This window comes from Tasmannia lanceolata, unplaced genomic scaffold, assembly GCF_043159265.1.
Source record: "Tasmannia lanceolata isolate RefF3 unplaced genomic scaffold, GAP_Taslan_0.1 ptg000015l, whole genome shotgun sequence".
Taxonomy (NCBI): domain Eukaryota; kingdom Viridiplantae; phylum Streptophyta; class Magnoliopsida; order Canellales; family Winteraceae; genus Tasmannia; species Tasmannia lanceolata.
This window is the reverse complement of record NW_027518692.1, coordinates 25,869,093-25,886,094: the sequence shown is the minus strand read 5'-3', so window position 1 is coordinate 25,886,094 and position 17,002 is coordinate 25,869,093. Positions and strand designations below refer to the sequence as shown.

The window sequence follows — 17,002 nt, the reverse complement described above, 5'->3', positions numbered from 1 at the left end:
AAGATAAAATAGGGAAAAAAAGAAAAGAAAAGAAAGGAAATAGAAACTCATGACATTAACAGAAAAGGCATAGAAAAATTACAAGGCACTGTGACCACTCTCAATCTAATGGGAAAAAAGAGAAAAATACAGGCTAGGAATTCCACCAATTAAATAAGAGAAGTTTGAAAAGGAACAAAAAAAAAAAAAAAAAAAACTAGAAAAGACACAAAACCCATGAAATCAAATAGGAAAGAAAAGAGGAGAAATGAAACCCACATCCCCAAAAAAAAACACTTACTAAGAGTGTCACCCGCTTGGAAAGATTTGGTTGAAGCCCAAGTGGTGTAGCTTAAATTCCCAATAGTCCAACCAGCAGAATCACCCACCTTGTAAATTTCAGCCATAGAGAGCCCTATAATGGTGCAGACAAGGAAGAAAATCATGGCTTTTTTAACAGTAGCCATGGCGAGAGAGAGAGAGAGAGAGAGAGAGAGAGCTTTATCTGGCTTTATCTGGCGTTGGCATTTATATATTCTCCTGAATCACGGTATTTTACTGTACTTTTTCACACAGAATCACAGAGTTTTGACAGAGAAAGTTTGAACAGGAAGCAAAAGCAGAGAGTAAAAAAGACACCTTTCCTTTTTTTTTTTCCTAAAAGTACAATATTATCCTTCTGACCTCTTTCTTTAGGGCCTGTTTGGGTTGGAAATGTTTTTCATAAATTGAAGGTCTCTCCACGTCAAATTTGAATATGGGTGGTTAAGTTATCTCTTTTCATGTGTGAAAAAACAGTATGAAATTTTAGAAATGTTTCCTTTCCAAACATTTCTAGTAAACCCGGAACCCAAAATAAGGCTTTGGGAAATTTTTTCCTTTTGGTCACCCTTCTCCATGTGATGCGTGAAGTGGCTAAAAAAAATCAAGAAACACATATTAGAAAAGTTGTGTCTCAAGTTATGAGAAGTGGCTAAAAATCAGAAAACGAAAGACTATTGCTCAAAAGACATTTTCTTGTTTTTTAGCCACTCCCTAGTTCCAATCTCATCCCAATCGTGCCCCCTCAAATACACATCCCAACCCCCACCACACACACAGCCTCTCTCTCTCACGGTTTCACCAATTGAAGACACTAATTTATCATGAAAAAAAATTTCCTAGCCTTTATTTTTTCTAGAGAGATATGGTTAATTTTGAGTGATATCATCATAACTTGAAGCTTCATCTAATTAAAAATCGAATAGGGTTGGTTCTAGGCTTCTAGCTATGCTTTTCATGTTAAAAAAAATGTAAGAAATTTTAGAAATATTTTTCCATTTCAAACTTTTTCCGAAAATTTCGTGAAATCCAAATAGGACAACCAGTAGTTCTTACGAGATTTTATATGCTGTGTGCGTGAAGTCCAGTGTTCTTCAAAATGTACATCGGGGCACACTTAATAAGATTATCCAAACCGTTCATCCGTTGTGCCACAACATAAGTAGGCTGTACTTTGTAGATCATCTCCATAGGATGATCTAACCCCCTGATTTATAGAAAGTCTATAGATCAGAGGGTTAGGATCATCTCATGGAAATGATCAACGCTGTAAAACGTATTTACCTTGAAATACAAGAGGTCTTCTTGTTCATTGATCCAAGCCGTTGTGGGAACTATAACATCCTTTGACCTTTATTTAAATAATAAAAGACAAGATGAGTTAGTGCAATTACAAAAAATGACAGTGCAACTATCAGTAGTCAATGAGAAATAGCATTTAGGCCATTGTACTTTGTGCTCTCATTGGGAGAGCAGCTTGTGAATAAAATTCCCGGCTAGCAAAACGGGGTTTCGTTTGGAAAATAAAGACGAAGTCTTATTTTGTGAGTCTTGTGACACACAACATAGTGAGCTCGAATCCCCTAAATGCAAAAAGCACTAGAAATGACCAAATTGTTGGTCAATTTCACCCTCCTCTTTATTTTTCAAATAAGAGGAAAATGCTAAACTCAGTGGCGCCTTTGCAAAAAAAAGGATGAAAGGACGCCCCCATTGATCCACATCACCATAGATGTTAAATGCATCATGGTTAGGGGGACCAATGGGGGGTGTCCTTTCATCCTTTTTTTCAAGGGCGCCCTTGAGTTTAGCATTCCTCTCCAAATAATGAGGGGGTGTTTGGTACGAAAACAAGGGTGTAAGGACTTGTGAAGGAAGATTGCGTGGGTGTCGCTTTAAAACAAAGGGAGAATCAGAAGGTGAGGGTGATGATGAGAGGGGAAGGGATATGGTGGGCAAATATTTTCAGTGACCTTCTCCTTCTTATTTTTAATCTTTTGGGGGACACACCGAGTAGATGATGCTTCTGTAGCACTTTAGGAAAATGATATATTCTCCACTTTTTTCCCCTCGTACCACCCCCCTTTTAATGTAAAGGGTAGTCATAAATACGCTAGAGGGGCTGCCCCAGGAGAAAAAAGTGGACCAAATAAAATTTGCTCGTTTATACCAATCATTCAAAAAGGTGGGTCCTAGTTAGTCACAAGAAATTTAAAGTCACTTAAAGCATATGAAAAGGAAGGCAGGCAGGCATACACCGTGCACTAAATACTGTATGTTAGAAGATTCTTTTTAGGCCCTGTTCTTTTAAGATTGTGACCATGGTTTTAAATTTAGACCGAGATCCGAAATTACGGTTTCGGGGTTGAAACTGAAATCGGGTATACCCGAAACGTTACTAGAAATTTAAAATGAAATTTAAGGAGTTTCATCCAAAAATCTCGATTTTGTTCATTATTTAATATTTTCCCTAAATTTCAGCTAAAATTCTGTATGGGATAAAATATTATTTTAATTGATGTAGTCGGATTTCGGCAGAAATTTCAGTTTCGGTAAGGACTGAAACACATTCCGAAACTGAAATTTGAAACCATGATTGTGACAACCGTAATTTTGAGTCCAATAATTGGTTGGAAGCCCACGATCGGTTGTCACAATCTCAAACGAACAAAGCCTTAATTAGCGGTTGGAGAGCTTTTAAGGATTCGTAACAGCTTTTGACAGATGGTTTAATAATAACAAAAGACAAGGTGGGTTTGTCTCATTATGAAAACAGAGTAGTAGTGGGAATGGCAGTAGCCAGAAGAATCCTAAGAAGGAGATTGTAGGGGAGTTGGATGCCAAAGACATTCATTGTGAAACAAGAACGATGATGACAAATATACAACACTCACCCATATTTATGATCGTGTTTCAATTCCCGTGTATTGGACACGAGGATGACCTGATTACACTGTCACCGCATTTGGATTGCCGGAATCAGGAATCGGATTCCATATCATACTTCGATTAATCATCTGTCTCTCCTTTTAAAGGGAATGAGAACAAAATTAATATAAGATTTTTAATTCAAAAAAATTTCAATTAAAAGTTTCATTTTGATCGGGGCAAAATTAGAATACTACCTATTGGGGCGGGAAACAGATTAGATTAGCGCATTTTTCCTCTTATAATTCCGTGTCGTCGTCACTTCCGTCCTATTGATTTTGTTCATTTTTTGAACCAAACGGCGGAATCCGTCAAAATCAGAATCAAATCCCAATTCCAATGCCTGATTATGATCATATATACATTTGGATTCTACACTTTGCGGGTCCCACATCAGATTGCCTTTGGCTTAACTATTGATCTGGACGGCTGGTTAAGATGTAAGATCAAATGGGTCCTTATTAACCAAGAATTTTAATCCAAACGGTTCTCTTTAATAATTATCTTATCTAAATGTGAGTAAAATTTCACACCCATTTTCAAGTGCAAAAATGGGAGTGCAATTTGTTTTGTGCCCAGTTTAAGTCCAAAGAAATGGAGCATTGATATTATATTTTTCTTCTCTCAATATAATTGCACTTGCGTAGGATGTTCCAAATTTTTTTTAAAGGGATTTGCTAGCGTCCATCGCGGAAGGCATTTCGCAGATAGTATGTTGCATGTGAGAGCAGCCGCACAGGCTCACTTTTCAACAGATTTTTTCTTCATTAATGAGGTGGCTGCTGTCACATGCAACAGGCCGTCCACGAAATGCCTTCTGCCATGGACGCCGGCAAATCCCTTGTTTTTAAAGGCAGGAGAGGAAGAGAGTAGAGAGGATAGGAGTGAGAGAAGCAAGAAAAGCTCCCAACAATCAGGAAAACAAAATTTAGCTATTTTTCATTATTTTTAAGGATTGATGATGCTCCCTTCACTCCCACTCTACTCTTTCCCTCTCGCTCCTCCGCCCCTCTCACACACTTAGGCCTAGGATTATTCCATGGAAAAGATTTTCATTGTTGCCAATCATGACATTAATTTCCAGGATACAGGATGTAATCTAAAGATCCACATCGTTGGAAAATAAATAATGTAGATCAATTTTTGGAAAAATCGATTGCACATTTTACGCTTTCGTTTTTTCCAATGAAACAAAATCACATGCATTCAGATGATGTTCTTTTTTTTCTTTAATATTGAATAGGAAACATTCACACTGACTATAGACTATATAGATGATTAGCCTTGATTTTCTGCTCTGCTGACTCTGAGTCTACCACTTTCAAACAAGAGAACTTGTGTATTTGTAGAAAAAGAAGCTCTTCGGTTAAGTTTCAATGTAAACATTGTAAAATATACTTTTCTTCTTTGTATAGCTGCCCAGCAAAGGCAAAGCAAGTAAAGGATTTCCATATGTAAGTAAAGAAATCTTTGACGATCAGGTTTTCGTGACTAACTCCCTGAGTATTCAAGCAGATGTTTCCAATTTACAACTTAGAATCATCGTAACCATTCGTCTTTCCAACTTTCTTTTCATCATGTAATTCTAGTCCTTCATCATCATCATCCATGAATCTCTTCCAGTACCAGTGTCGCTTCCACACCTTCTCGGTCATCTCTTCAATGGGGATGTTCTTAGTCTCAGGAACGAGGAAGAATACGAAGACCGACATTATGAGGACCCATCCGGAGAAGAAGAGGAAGATGCCGTACTTGAAATGGCATAACATGGAAAGGAAGGCTTGCGCAATGACAAAGGTGAAGAGGAGGTTGACACACACTGTGACACTTTGGCCAGCCGAGCGTGTTTCAAGGGGGAACGTCTCGCTGGGGATGAGCCATCCTAATGGGCCCCAAGACCACGCAAATGCAGAGACAAATACACACACCATGACCACCACTAGGATCCCGATCCCGTGGGGTAGGCCATCGGTGTGATCCTTCAACTTGATGCCTAGGAGTATTGCGATCACCACCTGAACAACGGACATCAAAAAGTGATTATATTAGCACTTCTATAAGGAAAAAGATAACCATTTGCATGTAAGAAAATACATACAAATTATTTTTAGAGACATCCCAGGAGGCCATAAACCCGAAATATCACTATTCCCTTGGGGCGAAATAATTTAATGAAAAAGAACATTTCTATGGTTAAAAAGCTCTAGGTCTAGCTAGTAGGGTTGAAATTTTCCTAGAAAAAAGAGACATCCCTTTTGGAAAAAAACACATCCATGGAAAATGAGTACATACAAAACACTTGAAAACTCATTTTTCTGGAAAAAAATTTCTTGGCAGCCCAGTTGTGTTGAAATTAGCTTGATAGAGTCCTTGGTTGCATTTGAACGGAAAAGTCGGAATGTTGGGCTACAAAAATGGTTTGATATTCTTACCTGTGAGAGGAACATCTGAATTCCTGCTTCGAGCAAGAGCACTCGTCGGCCCAACTTGTCAACAGTATAGATAGAGACAACGGTGGAGATGACATTGACAGCACCAGTGATAACGGCAGAATACAACGAAGCATCATTCTTGAACCCCAATGTGTTGAACAATACGGGAGCGTAGAACATTATGGCATTGATACCGGTGAATTGCTGGAAGATCTGTACATTTTAAAGAGAAGAAACTTAGATAATTCAACATATCAAGGGCACTTCTTTAGATACCGCAAAAATTGACCTTTACTTGCAAATAAGATTTTTCTAAGTTAATTTTAGTTGCAAATGGTAAATTAACACTACTTTGGAAGCAATTAACTAAGAAAAACTCTTCATAACCATCTCTTTTCATATAACATTATATGCAAATAAGACCATATAAATACAAGATGAGATTGTCTAGGCAATTTCCCAAAAACCCATTTCCCAAACAATCCCCAAAACTCTAATTAAAGGACAATCATCTACCCTAAAAGTTCTTCATAAGTCATAACTAAATTTTAAGTGATTGTTTCATTCTGAATCATTACTTCAAGACTAAATTGAGAAAAAAAATTAATTGGACTTTATGGTACCTGTAGGAAAATGGCAATAACCAGTTGAGGGCGGTTGCGTCTTTTAAGCAAATTCCTGAATGGATGCTTCACTTCCTTGGCTATGCGACTTGCCTCCAATAGCTCATTATATTCAGGTTCCACATTTTCAGTGCCCCGTATCTTCTTGAGCACGGCCTTTCCTTCTTGAAGGTGGCCACGTTGTATAAGGCTATTGGGTGTGTCCACCACCAGGATTGACCCTACTGTTAAGAGTAGAGCGGGGATCCCGGCCAGGCCTAGTGAGAGCCTCCAACCCCAGGGGTGGATCCTGCAAGGTAAATAGTAATGAATATCATTGCCAAGCCCAAGAACAGAAGCATAACAACAAAAAATACATCATAATCATCATAAACAATAACAGAAACAGCCATAGCACTAGAGAGGGTGGCCCGGGCCACCCCTTTGTAGTGTGAAAAGATAAATCACACATACACTAGAGGGGTGGCCTGGGGAAGAAAAGGAGTTGAATATATCTCACTTCGCAAAAACTTCATAAATGCCTAGGCAGGCCCTCTGATAGGGGTTGAGTCTCTGGCTCAATTGATCGAGGCTTTGTTCCAAATATGGGACTATTAGAATAGAGAGTTCGCATGGAGATGATTTATGGGGTAAAAACTCATAGCCTATTTACATCGGGGCCCTTCATATGAATGGTTTGGACTTTGGATCATCTTAAGAAATGGGCCTATAAAATTTCTTTGAAAAAAGAAATCAATGAATCTATTTTATTGGGCAATGATAAATTCGCACCTCCTGTAGGATAATCCGCACCCCTTTAACGTGAATTGAGTCAATTGACGTTATGCTACATGCCCTCCTTTAAAGGGGTGCGAATTATCCTACTGGGGTTGCTAATTTATTTATCATCTCCCATTTTATAACATTTTTGTTCAACGTTTTCTAAATTACTGCCTTTTCATGACAGGAATACACATAAATGTTTCCTAGGTCACTCATTAGGTAAATCCTTCAATAAAACTACAAACATGACCCTGTTTTATTACACGTGCCAACATTAGCGTGGCTGTAGGGAAAGGTCATGGAAATATCATTCACATTCTCTGTTTTGTGATTAAGAAAGCAGGTAACAACTTACTTTGCAGTTCCATAGTTGACCAGATTAGCGAAAAGAATTCCAATGGTAGTCATAAGCTGGAACAATATGTTTAGGGCTCCTCTGATTCTGGTGGGTGCGATCTCTGATAAAAATAGTGGTACAGCCTGTGACACACAAGAGAGCCAATGAATAGACATATACATATAATGCTTTTCTTGAAAATTTCGGCATTTTAGAGAAATTTTGAGGAAAACTTATATATATATAAATGTACCCTATGTTGCTATTAAATACCTTACTTTTTTGGGCACTAGCTGAATTTATATCTCATTAATATTTTCACCACGATCAAATCCCATCATCGGCTCGGCACATGATCAAGATTGACTGTGATGAAGTGACGTGGCCCACGATATCCCATCACCACAACAATAGAGTGTGATGAAATGAACGCGTTTTAGTTATTTTTCTAGAGTTGAAAAAGGATGGGAGAAGGTGTACTCTTCTCTATCTAGGGCTGCAAATGAACCGAGCCAGATCACGAACATGTTTGGGTTGGCTCCTTAAAAGCTCAGCTCGGGCTCGTTCGTTTACTAAACCAGCCGAACCCGAGCCCAAAAATTAGGCTCGTCAAATAAATGAGCCGAACTCGAGCTTTGTATAATTCGGCTTGGACAAGCTCGTGAACATTTTAGGCTCGGATTATGTTCGTTTAAAGCTTTAAAGCTTTGTCCATTTTCCACTCCACCTTTGATTTGGTTAAGATAATCCTATAGGGCTGATTTTTGGTACACACCCTATCCATGGAAGGGCCTTCTAAATGAATGCTTTGGATCCCCAAAAAATGTGGGGCTACATGTGTTTGTGAGCTATAGCTTAGGAACACTCTCCCCCCCCCTCTCTCTCTCTCTCTCTCTCTCTCTCTCTCTCCACATATATATTACTTAATGATATTTATTTGATGTATTTACTAAACGAGCTGAACCCGAACTCAACCAAGCTCGAGCCTAAGCGAGCCGAGCACGACATCCCAATGTCGGCTCAGCTCGGCTCGTTTCCAGCCCTATCTCTACCCTACCTATTTTATTAGGACACCGGCTTCTTTTGCCATATTATCATCACATGCTCCAATAAGGACTGGAGTGGAATATTAGAGTGGGCCCATGTTAGATGCACGTGCGAAGCATGATAGTCGTGGTCGGAACCTTAAATTAGGGTGCACGCAACAGAAAAAGAAAGGCCTTCCATTTAAAAAGAAGGAAAACGAAACGAAACGGCCAGGGTGGGGATTTGATTGCGATTCAACTATATAAAATGAGAAAAAGCTTGACTAAAATGCCAAGGCTTTCGAAAGTAGCCATGTACCCCTCTTTTTCCGGGCATGGTAGAGTTTGAAAAACAGATCCATCTTTTGTTTTCAATGATAAAAACAAATCCATATTTCTGTGAAGGAATCTCTTGGAAGTGAAAGGAAAAGTCTTGGTTATTCTAAAAATATAAACAGTCGGAAACAAAAGATGGAAGGCAGCTTGGGATTGGATTTCTAGCAGTCAATGTTCAAAGGTCAAATAATAATTCTGAATTTAGGTGTCGAAATCAGAATTCTTCAATTATGATCATCGTTTAGTAAAAAGAATCTCATTAGATTAATCTACTGATAAGCTGTTGTTCGTTTTGGATTTTGAGAATTGATTTTGAGTCCATTAGAAGCAATTTTGAGTCCAATGATATGATTCGTTTTGGTCTAAAAAATCAATTCCCAATATCAAAACGAACAGGGCCAAAGTGTGATTAAATAACACCAACTCTAATACTAATGATTAAATAAAACCAACACTAATACTAGTGATTAAATAACACAACTCTAATAGCTTAATCTTTTAGAGTAATTGGTTGAGTATTAATGATTAAATAATACCAACTCTAATAGCTTAAGCTTTTAGAATAATTGGTTGTTGCACATGGTATCAGAGCAATTGCCTCACCACAGGTCCTGGGTTCAAAACCCAACAACTCAATGATATTAAAAATCCACATATACGGCCAACTCAGACAAAGAGGGGCCACACTTGAGGGGGAGTGTTGAAGTATTAATGATTAAATAACACCAACTCTAATAGCTTAAGAGATCTTGTAATTTTCAATAGAACTGACCTGATTGGCAAAGCCGACTCCACAACCGAGGAAGATCCTTCCAACAATTAACATGGCGAGGTCCTGAGCTGCTGTATTTAGGATCACTCCTATGATGAAGAAAATCCCCGCGATGAGCATTGTAGGTTTGCGGCCGAAATTTCTGGTGGTGTATGAAGCAAAGAAAGTCGATGTTAAACCGGCGAGATACAGAGATGAGGTGAACAACTGAAGGCCTTGATTATCATATTTGCAGTAATTGCTGTTATCCGCTTGGTGTTTCTTTCGATAAACGACCGGAAAGAATTTTACCAAGAAATCATCCATGGAAGTAACTCCCCCTGTAATAAATTAACTTATTAGAAGTAAAAATGATTAAGACAGAGAGCATAAAACATCAAGCCTACTGATATTGGCACTACCATGTTTTGATAATTGCACAAACTCACCTTGTCTTTTATTATTTAAGCAGATATGAAAGGTTATTACAGTAACCAAAATAAATACCCCATCACAAGCAAATTAAAACATAAAAACAAGCTGAGTTTGTGCAATTATTAAAACAGGGTCTAGGGAGTTGGGGGTCCACCAAATAAGACTATACCTACCTAAGATAAAAGGTAACCCACCCGTCACTTCATTTCGATTCAGTGAATACGCCGAAGTTTTTAATTCACTCGAAAATAATACCCGTTAAATGAAATTTCTGCCCCTCTTTCGCAGCTGAATATTTAGATTTTAATAATATAATTGGGGCTAAATAAGTAAAACTTGAATAATGGTTAACTCGACTGAAAGTTTGCAAAACCTATTCCCGTACAAAGGTTCGAAATGGCGGGTGTAAAGACCAAAGTGACCTCGAGAAATAGGATGTGGCACCGTGACGTAGGGAGGGTATTTCCAGCAGTGTAATTTTGTTGACCTTTCAGTAGGGTTGGCAACGGGGCGGGGCGGGGCGGGTGTTTCATTCCCTTCCCCGCTTTGGGGATGGCAGGGAATCCCCGTCCCTACCCCGCGGGGAATACCTAATGCCCATCCCCGCCTCATACAAAAATCCTCACTTCAAAATTTTGGTACTGCCAATATCACTAGCATAAAAAAATTATTTATTGTTAACTTAAAAAACACTAAAACAATACTAAAATAAGAGGATATTGATAATGGCTTGCATAGTAAAAAGGGGTGGGCGGGTCCATCTCCATCCCGCCCGTCCCCACTGCGGGGAATTTTTTAAGTCTCGTTCCCACCCCGGGCAGATCCCCGGTTTCACGGGTGAAATTGCTAGCCTATCTTTCAATGATACAATAGTACTGATGAAAACAAAATTACACTGCCGAAAATACCCTCTCTAAGCAAAGTAGCCAGACAAAATATCTTTTTTATTTTTTATTATAGTTGCCAGACAAAATATCTGTTTTTTTTTAGGCTTAATACTTGCCAAGTTCCTAATGGTATTTTGGTAAATTCACTTACAACTCTCTGAGTATCTGCTCGGATTTCAATTAGGCGGGAAATCTCTATTTTTCCGTGGAATTTATTTTCCTTTCTAGATTTGTTTTTTCTAAATCAAAGTTTTTCCGCTTTTCTATTGCTGAGATCAAGATCTACTACTTCTTCATCATCTTCTTGATATTTTCTTCCATTTGAAAAAGAGAAACGCTGAAACTAAAAATGTTTAGTTTTTTTTTTTGTTATGTTGTGTTTTTGTCTTTTAAAGATGCTTGTTCTGTAAATTGAAGCTTTGAATCAGGTAATCTAACTGATTAGGTAAAGAGAAGGCTAAGATTGTCTAATTTTCTTCTTTGAGCACCAGATCTTCTTTATTCATGCTTGTTGAAAGTAAAAACATTTTCAAAAGAATTAAATCTTTTTCATTTAAAACAGAAAAAAGACAGGTATTATTTTTCCCCTAACTCATCAAAAAGCTCAAGAAAAATCAATGAAAGGAAGGAAAAAAAAAAAACTTAGAAATTTCAGATCTGAGAAAACTCACCAGAAACTCCTACATCATATCCAAACATGAGACCTCCTGTGGCGGCCATTATACAAGATATCACGACTATCGGCGTGATTTTCGCTTCGAATTCAACGCCATTAGGCGCCGGAGCTGAGAAACCTCCGGCAGGCATAGTGATACTCCGGCTACTTGTATCGGGAATTTGAAATTCGCGTTTTCTTCACAACCAAACAAAAGGGAGCTGTTAATGAAATTATTCTCTTTTACTGTCCAACTAGTCTGGTTTATATAGAGGGAACGAAAGTTCCGTTCTGAAATTTCTCTCCATTGGCCGTGTAACGAGATCTTGCCACGTGGATAATACCACTTGGTGGGCCCCACAAATCGTCAAAGCTCTAGAAGTTGCCTAGAAATGCAAGACATGAAATTACCAAAAACATTCTTTCTTTCTCGATAATCCATCCCCACAATTGGTGTATGCCCTTATAGTCCGTATTTTTCAAAAAGTACTGTACGGACCACATCAGAAGATGATCCAAACTGTCCATGTGATGGAACGCGACGTAAATAGGTTGTGCTCAAAAAATCAGTTTCATAGGATGATGCTAGCCCTCCGATCTATAGTGGTTTCCATAATATGCAGGTCCTTCATAGATCGGAGGGTTGAGATCATTCTATGGAACTGATTTTTTGGGCACAATCTATTTACCTTAGGGGCAATGACATCAACGGTTTGGATCATCCTACAGTGTGTACTTTTTGAAAAATATGAGACTTACACCGTATAAATTCTCGATTTAATATTAAGGAAGTGTTATCAGCACTACTGTATTTTGATGACGTCACTCTCACTTTATTAAAAGTACTGTATAGCCCACACTATAGGATGATCCATACCATCCATTTGATTGTCCACAGGCTAAATAGGTTGTGCCCCAAAAATCATTCCCATAGGTTGATCCTAACCCTCTATAGATCAGAGAGTTAGGATCAACCTATGGAAATAATTTTTGGGGCACAACCTAATTAGGCTGTGGCCCATCTAATGGACGGTTTGGATCATCTTGTGGTGTGGGGTCATACCGTACTTCTTATAAAGTGAGGAGTGCCGTCATCAAAATACAGTAGTGCTGATAACACTTCCCTATCCGTACTTTTAACACCGAAACAGCTGAACTGGGTTCCGACCACTGGGGGTATTTATGTAAATTTGATTTTGATATGTTATCCGAAGGGGAAAAACACGTGCCGAAACGACCCGCGGTTTTTGATTGATCAGTCAACAATGGGAGCACATAACACGTGGCAAATAAAGAGCACGTCGGCATAGTGGACGGCTGGATATGTCTCCACGTGGCAAATGGTGATTGGTGGGATGTGAGGCTGAGTGTTGAAATTACAGTCAAACGGGAAGGTATTTGTTACGTGCTGTAGAGACCAAATTGCCTCCGTGACCTTCTTCGTTTCTTACTACTAATCTGATTCCTTTTAAAAATGCAAAGCCAGTTGTAGTTGGCCTCCTTTGATCCGAAAATCCTGACCGTTGGAATAGAGAAAAAAATATTCCAGTCAGATATGAAGGCTTGTGGATATTCAGTTTGGATGAGATACTGAAAGACTAACACACTCGTGGTTTGACAAATCGCTCTAATTCACCTTCCCTTTATTTAGTGTCCACACGGGTGCAACTTGCATGTAGTCTACTACACAAATTTCTTTTTTCCCTCTAATCTCGTTTTTTGTTTCACAGTAATCACGTGAACTTTGGCTAGTGTATATAGACTAATCTTCACTATCAAATATCATCCAAATCTTTATGGTATTTTATATCAGGAATGCTAAACTGAAGGGTGCCCTAGCAAAAACCAGCGGCAAGGGTGCTCCATTGGATCCAAATAACCCAATTGCAACTATAAATCTTTAATTTCGGTATTTTCTGTGAGGTGGATGCTGGTGATTTTCAAAGTAATAGTAGTTTGAAATGAAGAGGTTTTATTTTGAATAAAATGGGTGTTTTAAAGGAGAAAAGAAAAAAGCTTGTTAAGAGTAAAAGATTTGGAGAGAGAGAGAGAGAGAGAGAGAGTAAAGTCTGAGAATGATTTGAGAACGCTCAGGTAAAGCACAAGGCAGCAATTGCCATTTCTTCCGTACTCGTAGCACTGTTTCATAACCATGGTTTTAAATCCGAGATTTCGGATTTTGGTCAACACCGAGACGGAAACATTCTGAAACCGAAATTGCCGAAATGTATCAAATTTAGGTTGAAATTTCAGTAAAATACTAATTTTTTATTTCTTTACAGAATTTCGGCCGAAATTACTGAAATTTCAGGACAAGAAACCGACATTTCATGAGCTTCTATCGAATTTCTGCTGAAATTTCGGTTTCGGTGAACACCGAGATTTAAAACATGGTCATAGGTCATAACATAGAGAAGTCAATAATCAAATGCAATGTGGGCCCAACGTGGAGAGAGGGATTTTAAAGTTAAATCTTGTGTTCATCTATCCTTTTAAGTCAACAGTCAGCGTTATCCTGTTTTTTCCGCATGGATAAAAAGTTTATGAATTGAAAAGGAGAAGGTAGCAAAGACGAAATCGAATACTGGTTGAAGAGAGCGATATTTTGCGGGCTCCATATTGTGGGGTTCGTTATGTTATCGTCATGTTGACTTGGTCTTTACAATTACAACGCATGGACATGTTTGGCAACCGTGAAAAAAAATTCCCTCGATTTTTTTTTTATCTATTGTTACTTTGTTAGAGAATGACAAAGCTGTGTTAGAAAGAGAGAGAGTGAGAGAGACTGAGCCAGGGCCGGTGAGTGAGGTGAGCATGTGATGGCGTCGGAAAACAGGAAAAACAAAAAAATCTGATTTTGAATATGGATTTTTTCTCCTTGTCTACTCACTCAGGGCCCTCTCAAATCTCTCTCGCAGTAGCCCATTCTAAACTACTCTCGGTAATCAAATATCCCATGATTTCTTTTTCCATGGTTGCCAACCATGCCCAGATTGCTCTCACAAGTCATAGAGATTTTTCTTCTCAACGACGTCACAGTTAATGAAAAAAATTTGTAGTTGTCGTACAAAGTAAGGCCATGTCGTTCATGCTAAATCTAAATTTGCTAGTTACTCACGCTGTCTCTTATTCTGTCGTGATCTTTGTGGTTGAACAATTTGGATGGTTTGGATGTTCCATCAGGTGGGGCGACCATCTGTGATACCATATAATTGTAAGATCAACGACTGTGATCAGAGGTCAAAATTAGTTCACCAAAAAGACATTGAACTGGTTTTTTGGATTTTCGGAAAAAACAATTTAGCGGATTTTTGTGTGTAGGGGTGATGCGGCTCAAATATGGATGGGTGCTGAGAGGGGGTACCGCCTACTGTTCCATCAGGCAAATGAGAGTTGAGATGGGAGATGGCGAATAATTACGTCATCTGCGCTCATGCGCTCTTAGAGAGAAGATTAAGGACCACCTGGAATATGAATTTTGGGAGAATCCTTCAACACTTAAGTCAGATAGGAGGCAACATAATGAGAGCTGAACACCTGTAGTTTGCGGGGGTTTTCTGGGAGGTAATGAGTCAGCCTTTAGTATGGAGAGGAGGGTTTCCCTCTATAGGCGGGCATGACGTGACACTGTGTGATCGCCGGTGATGGTGCCGGCGCAGAGCGCGCAAGGGTTTCAGGTTTGTGATTTGACTGGTGAGAGGCATTGTCCGCAATGGCGGCAGGGAGATGCTGGGATCTTATGCGGTGGATGTTAGAGGATAGATGTATCCTTAACGGTTTTCTACCCTTGACGGTGAGGCGTATCGCGATCTCCCAGGTTACCCTTGACGGGAGTGAATCAACAAGTGATGACGTCATGAAGGGCCCTAGGGGCCTTCCACCGTCCAGAGGCGAGCGTCGCGAGGTGCCACTCGGATGAAGTCCTTCTGCCCTAAGGGACCTACCCAATCGGCAGTTCTCTCATCGCTTCCACTAGATGGAATGGCAGGTTTCTATAGATGCTGTGATTGACTGAGTGGCTTTGTCCTTTGGGGGGGGGGGGGGGGAGGGTGAGAAGCGGTTTGTAGTCCGATTTTACCCTTAATGATGGGAAATTTTTATTAGATTTTTTTCACCTGGAATAATTGTTTTAGCAATTGTTTAATTCAACTTAGCTTGATTAATATAATATTTTCCTTGTTTTTCAAGAAAATTGCAAGCCTGCTAGACCTTGGAATTTTATTTTTAATGAATTATTTATTTTCACTAGATCCAAACATATTATGAATTTTTTTCCTAGGAGAAAAATTCCAAGGTCTAGTAAATATTTGATTTTGGAAAAAATAACATGGAACATGAGTTTATGAAACACTGGAGATTTCATTTTGTTTGGAAAAAAAATTTCCAGTAAAAAGTACTGTAAAACATGCATGACGAAGTCAGCCAACCCGGGTTGGCCAGATTAATGCAAATCACCTCCTAAAGACAGAAAAGATATTACAATGCAAATCTCTTCCTAATGATAGAATCTAGATAGATAAGGCACAGGGATGAAGTCGTCCACCACGCAACCACACATATCTCCTCCAAAATGTTACATGTTAGGTACTTCTTGGGATTATCTTTGTAATATAGTTCACACCAATTTATCAGCCATTATGTAATGGAAAGGAAACACTCTTCTAACGTTGAAAAAGAGAGCTTTTACCAAATTTCAAGCTTCGCTTTTTGTGTTAGAAGTAAGGTCTCTCTCTCTCTCTCACACACAAAACTATTGTTTTTATAAGCTATTCTTTGCACTCAACTATTGTTTTTTTAATGTTAAGCTATTCTTTGCACTCAACTATTGTTTTTTTAATGCAAAGAAGTAATCCAACCCCTGGTGATCGAGATGATCTAAAAAATACAAGGGCCAAGAACAAAACCATGAGAAAATACACCTCAAGATGGAAGCAAATCGAAGACTCCAGATCCAACCTAAGTAACCTCCCCTCGCTAATTAACCTATTCCCCTTCGAATTAGCCGACCTCCTAATATGTTGATATGAGATAGAGGAGCCCACCACTTGGTCGGATATTTCATCAATCCATTGGGCAAAACGCCAAGGAGGTGATGAACTACCCTCTAACCATTTTAACACGTTTAAAGAGTCCCCCTCCACTATTACTTCTCCTAACTGATCTTGGTCCGACATCATTATTCCTATGTGCACCACCCTCATCTCTGCCGCATTGGAATCGGCACCCCCACTAGGGTCCAAAAACTCCCAATAGTATTATCATCCTCATCTCTTAGAATTCCTCATATCCCTTATGCCCGCCGGTCCAAGGTTGCCCAGACTTTGAACTGTCAAAACTCGACTAAAATAATCTGCTGCTAGGAGGCTCCATACATGACAATTAAACTCAACAATTGTTTCTTCTTCTTTTTTTAACTTCTCCCTCTAGAAGCATCTCTTGTTAGTAGGGGTGGACATGGTTCGGTTCGGTTTTGGGGTATACCCAGAACCGAACCATATATAATCGGTTCCCTGAAATTGGAACCAGAACCG

At 39.0% G+C, this 17,002-nt stretch overlaps 1 protein-coding gene across 1 annotated transcript; it reads right to left on the bottom strand.

Annotated features, from left to right (window-relative positions):
• Window positions 1-4,541: 4,541 nt before the first annotated feature.
• Window positions 4,542-11,704, bottom strand: LOC143845750 (sugar transport protein MST4-like). The gene is made up of 6 exons (XM_077354160.1): window positions 11,488-11,704; window positions 9,516-9,835; window positions 7,401-7,525; window positions 6,284-6,572; window positions 5,661-5,873; window positions 4,542-5,243 (listed from the first exon to the last, which is right to left on the bottom strand). Exons 1-6 carry the CDS (start codon window positions 11,621-11,623, stop codon window positions 4,755-4,757), a joined length of 1,572 nt encoding a protein of 523 aa, XP_077210275.1. The 5' UTR covers window positions 11,624-11,704; the 3' UTR covers window positions 4,542-4,754.
• Between the last annotated feature and the right edge of the window lie 5,298 nt (window positions 11,705-17,002).

Coding starts and splice junctions, on each gene's coding strand:
- LOC143845750 (XM_077354160.1), bottom strand. CDS start 11,623: ATGCCTGCCGGAGGTTTCTCAGCTCCGGCGCCTAATGGCGTTGAATTC. Junction 7,526..9,515: donor GAGTCGGCTTTGCCAATCAG/GTCAGTTCTATT, acceptor TGTGTGTCACAG/GCTGTACCACTATTTTTATC. Junction 5,874..6,283: donor TTATTGCCATTTTCCTACAG/GTACCATAAAGT, acceptor TAAAATGTACAG/ATCTTCCAGCAATTCACCGG.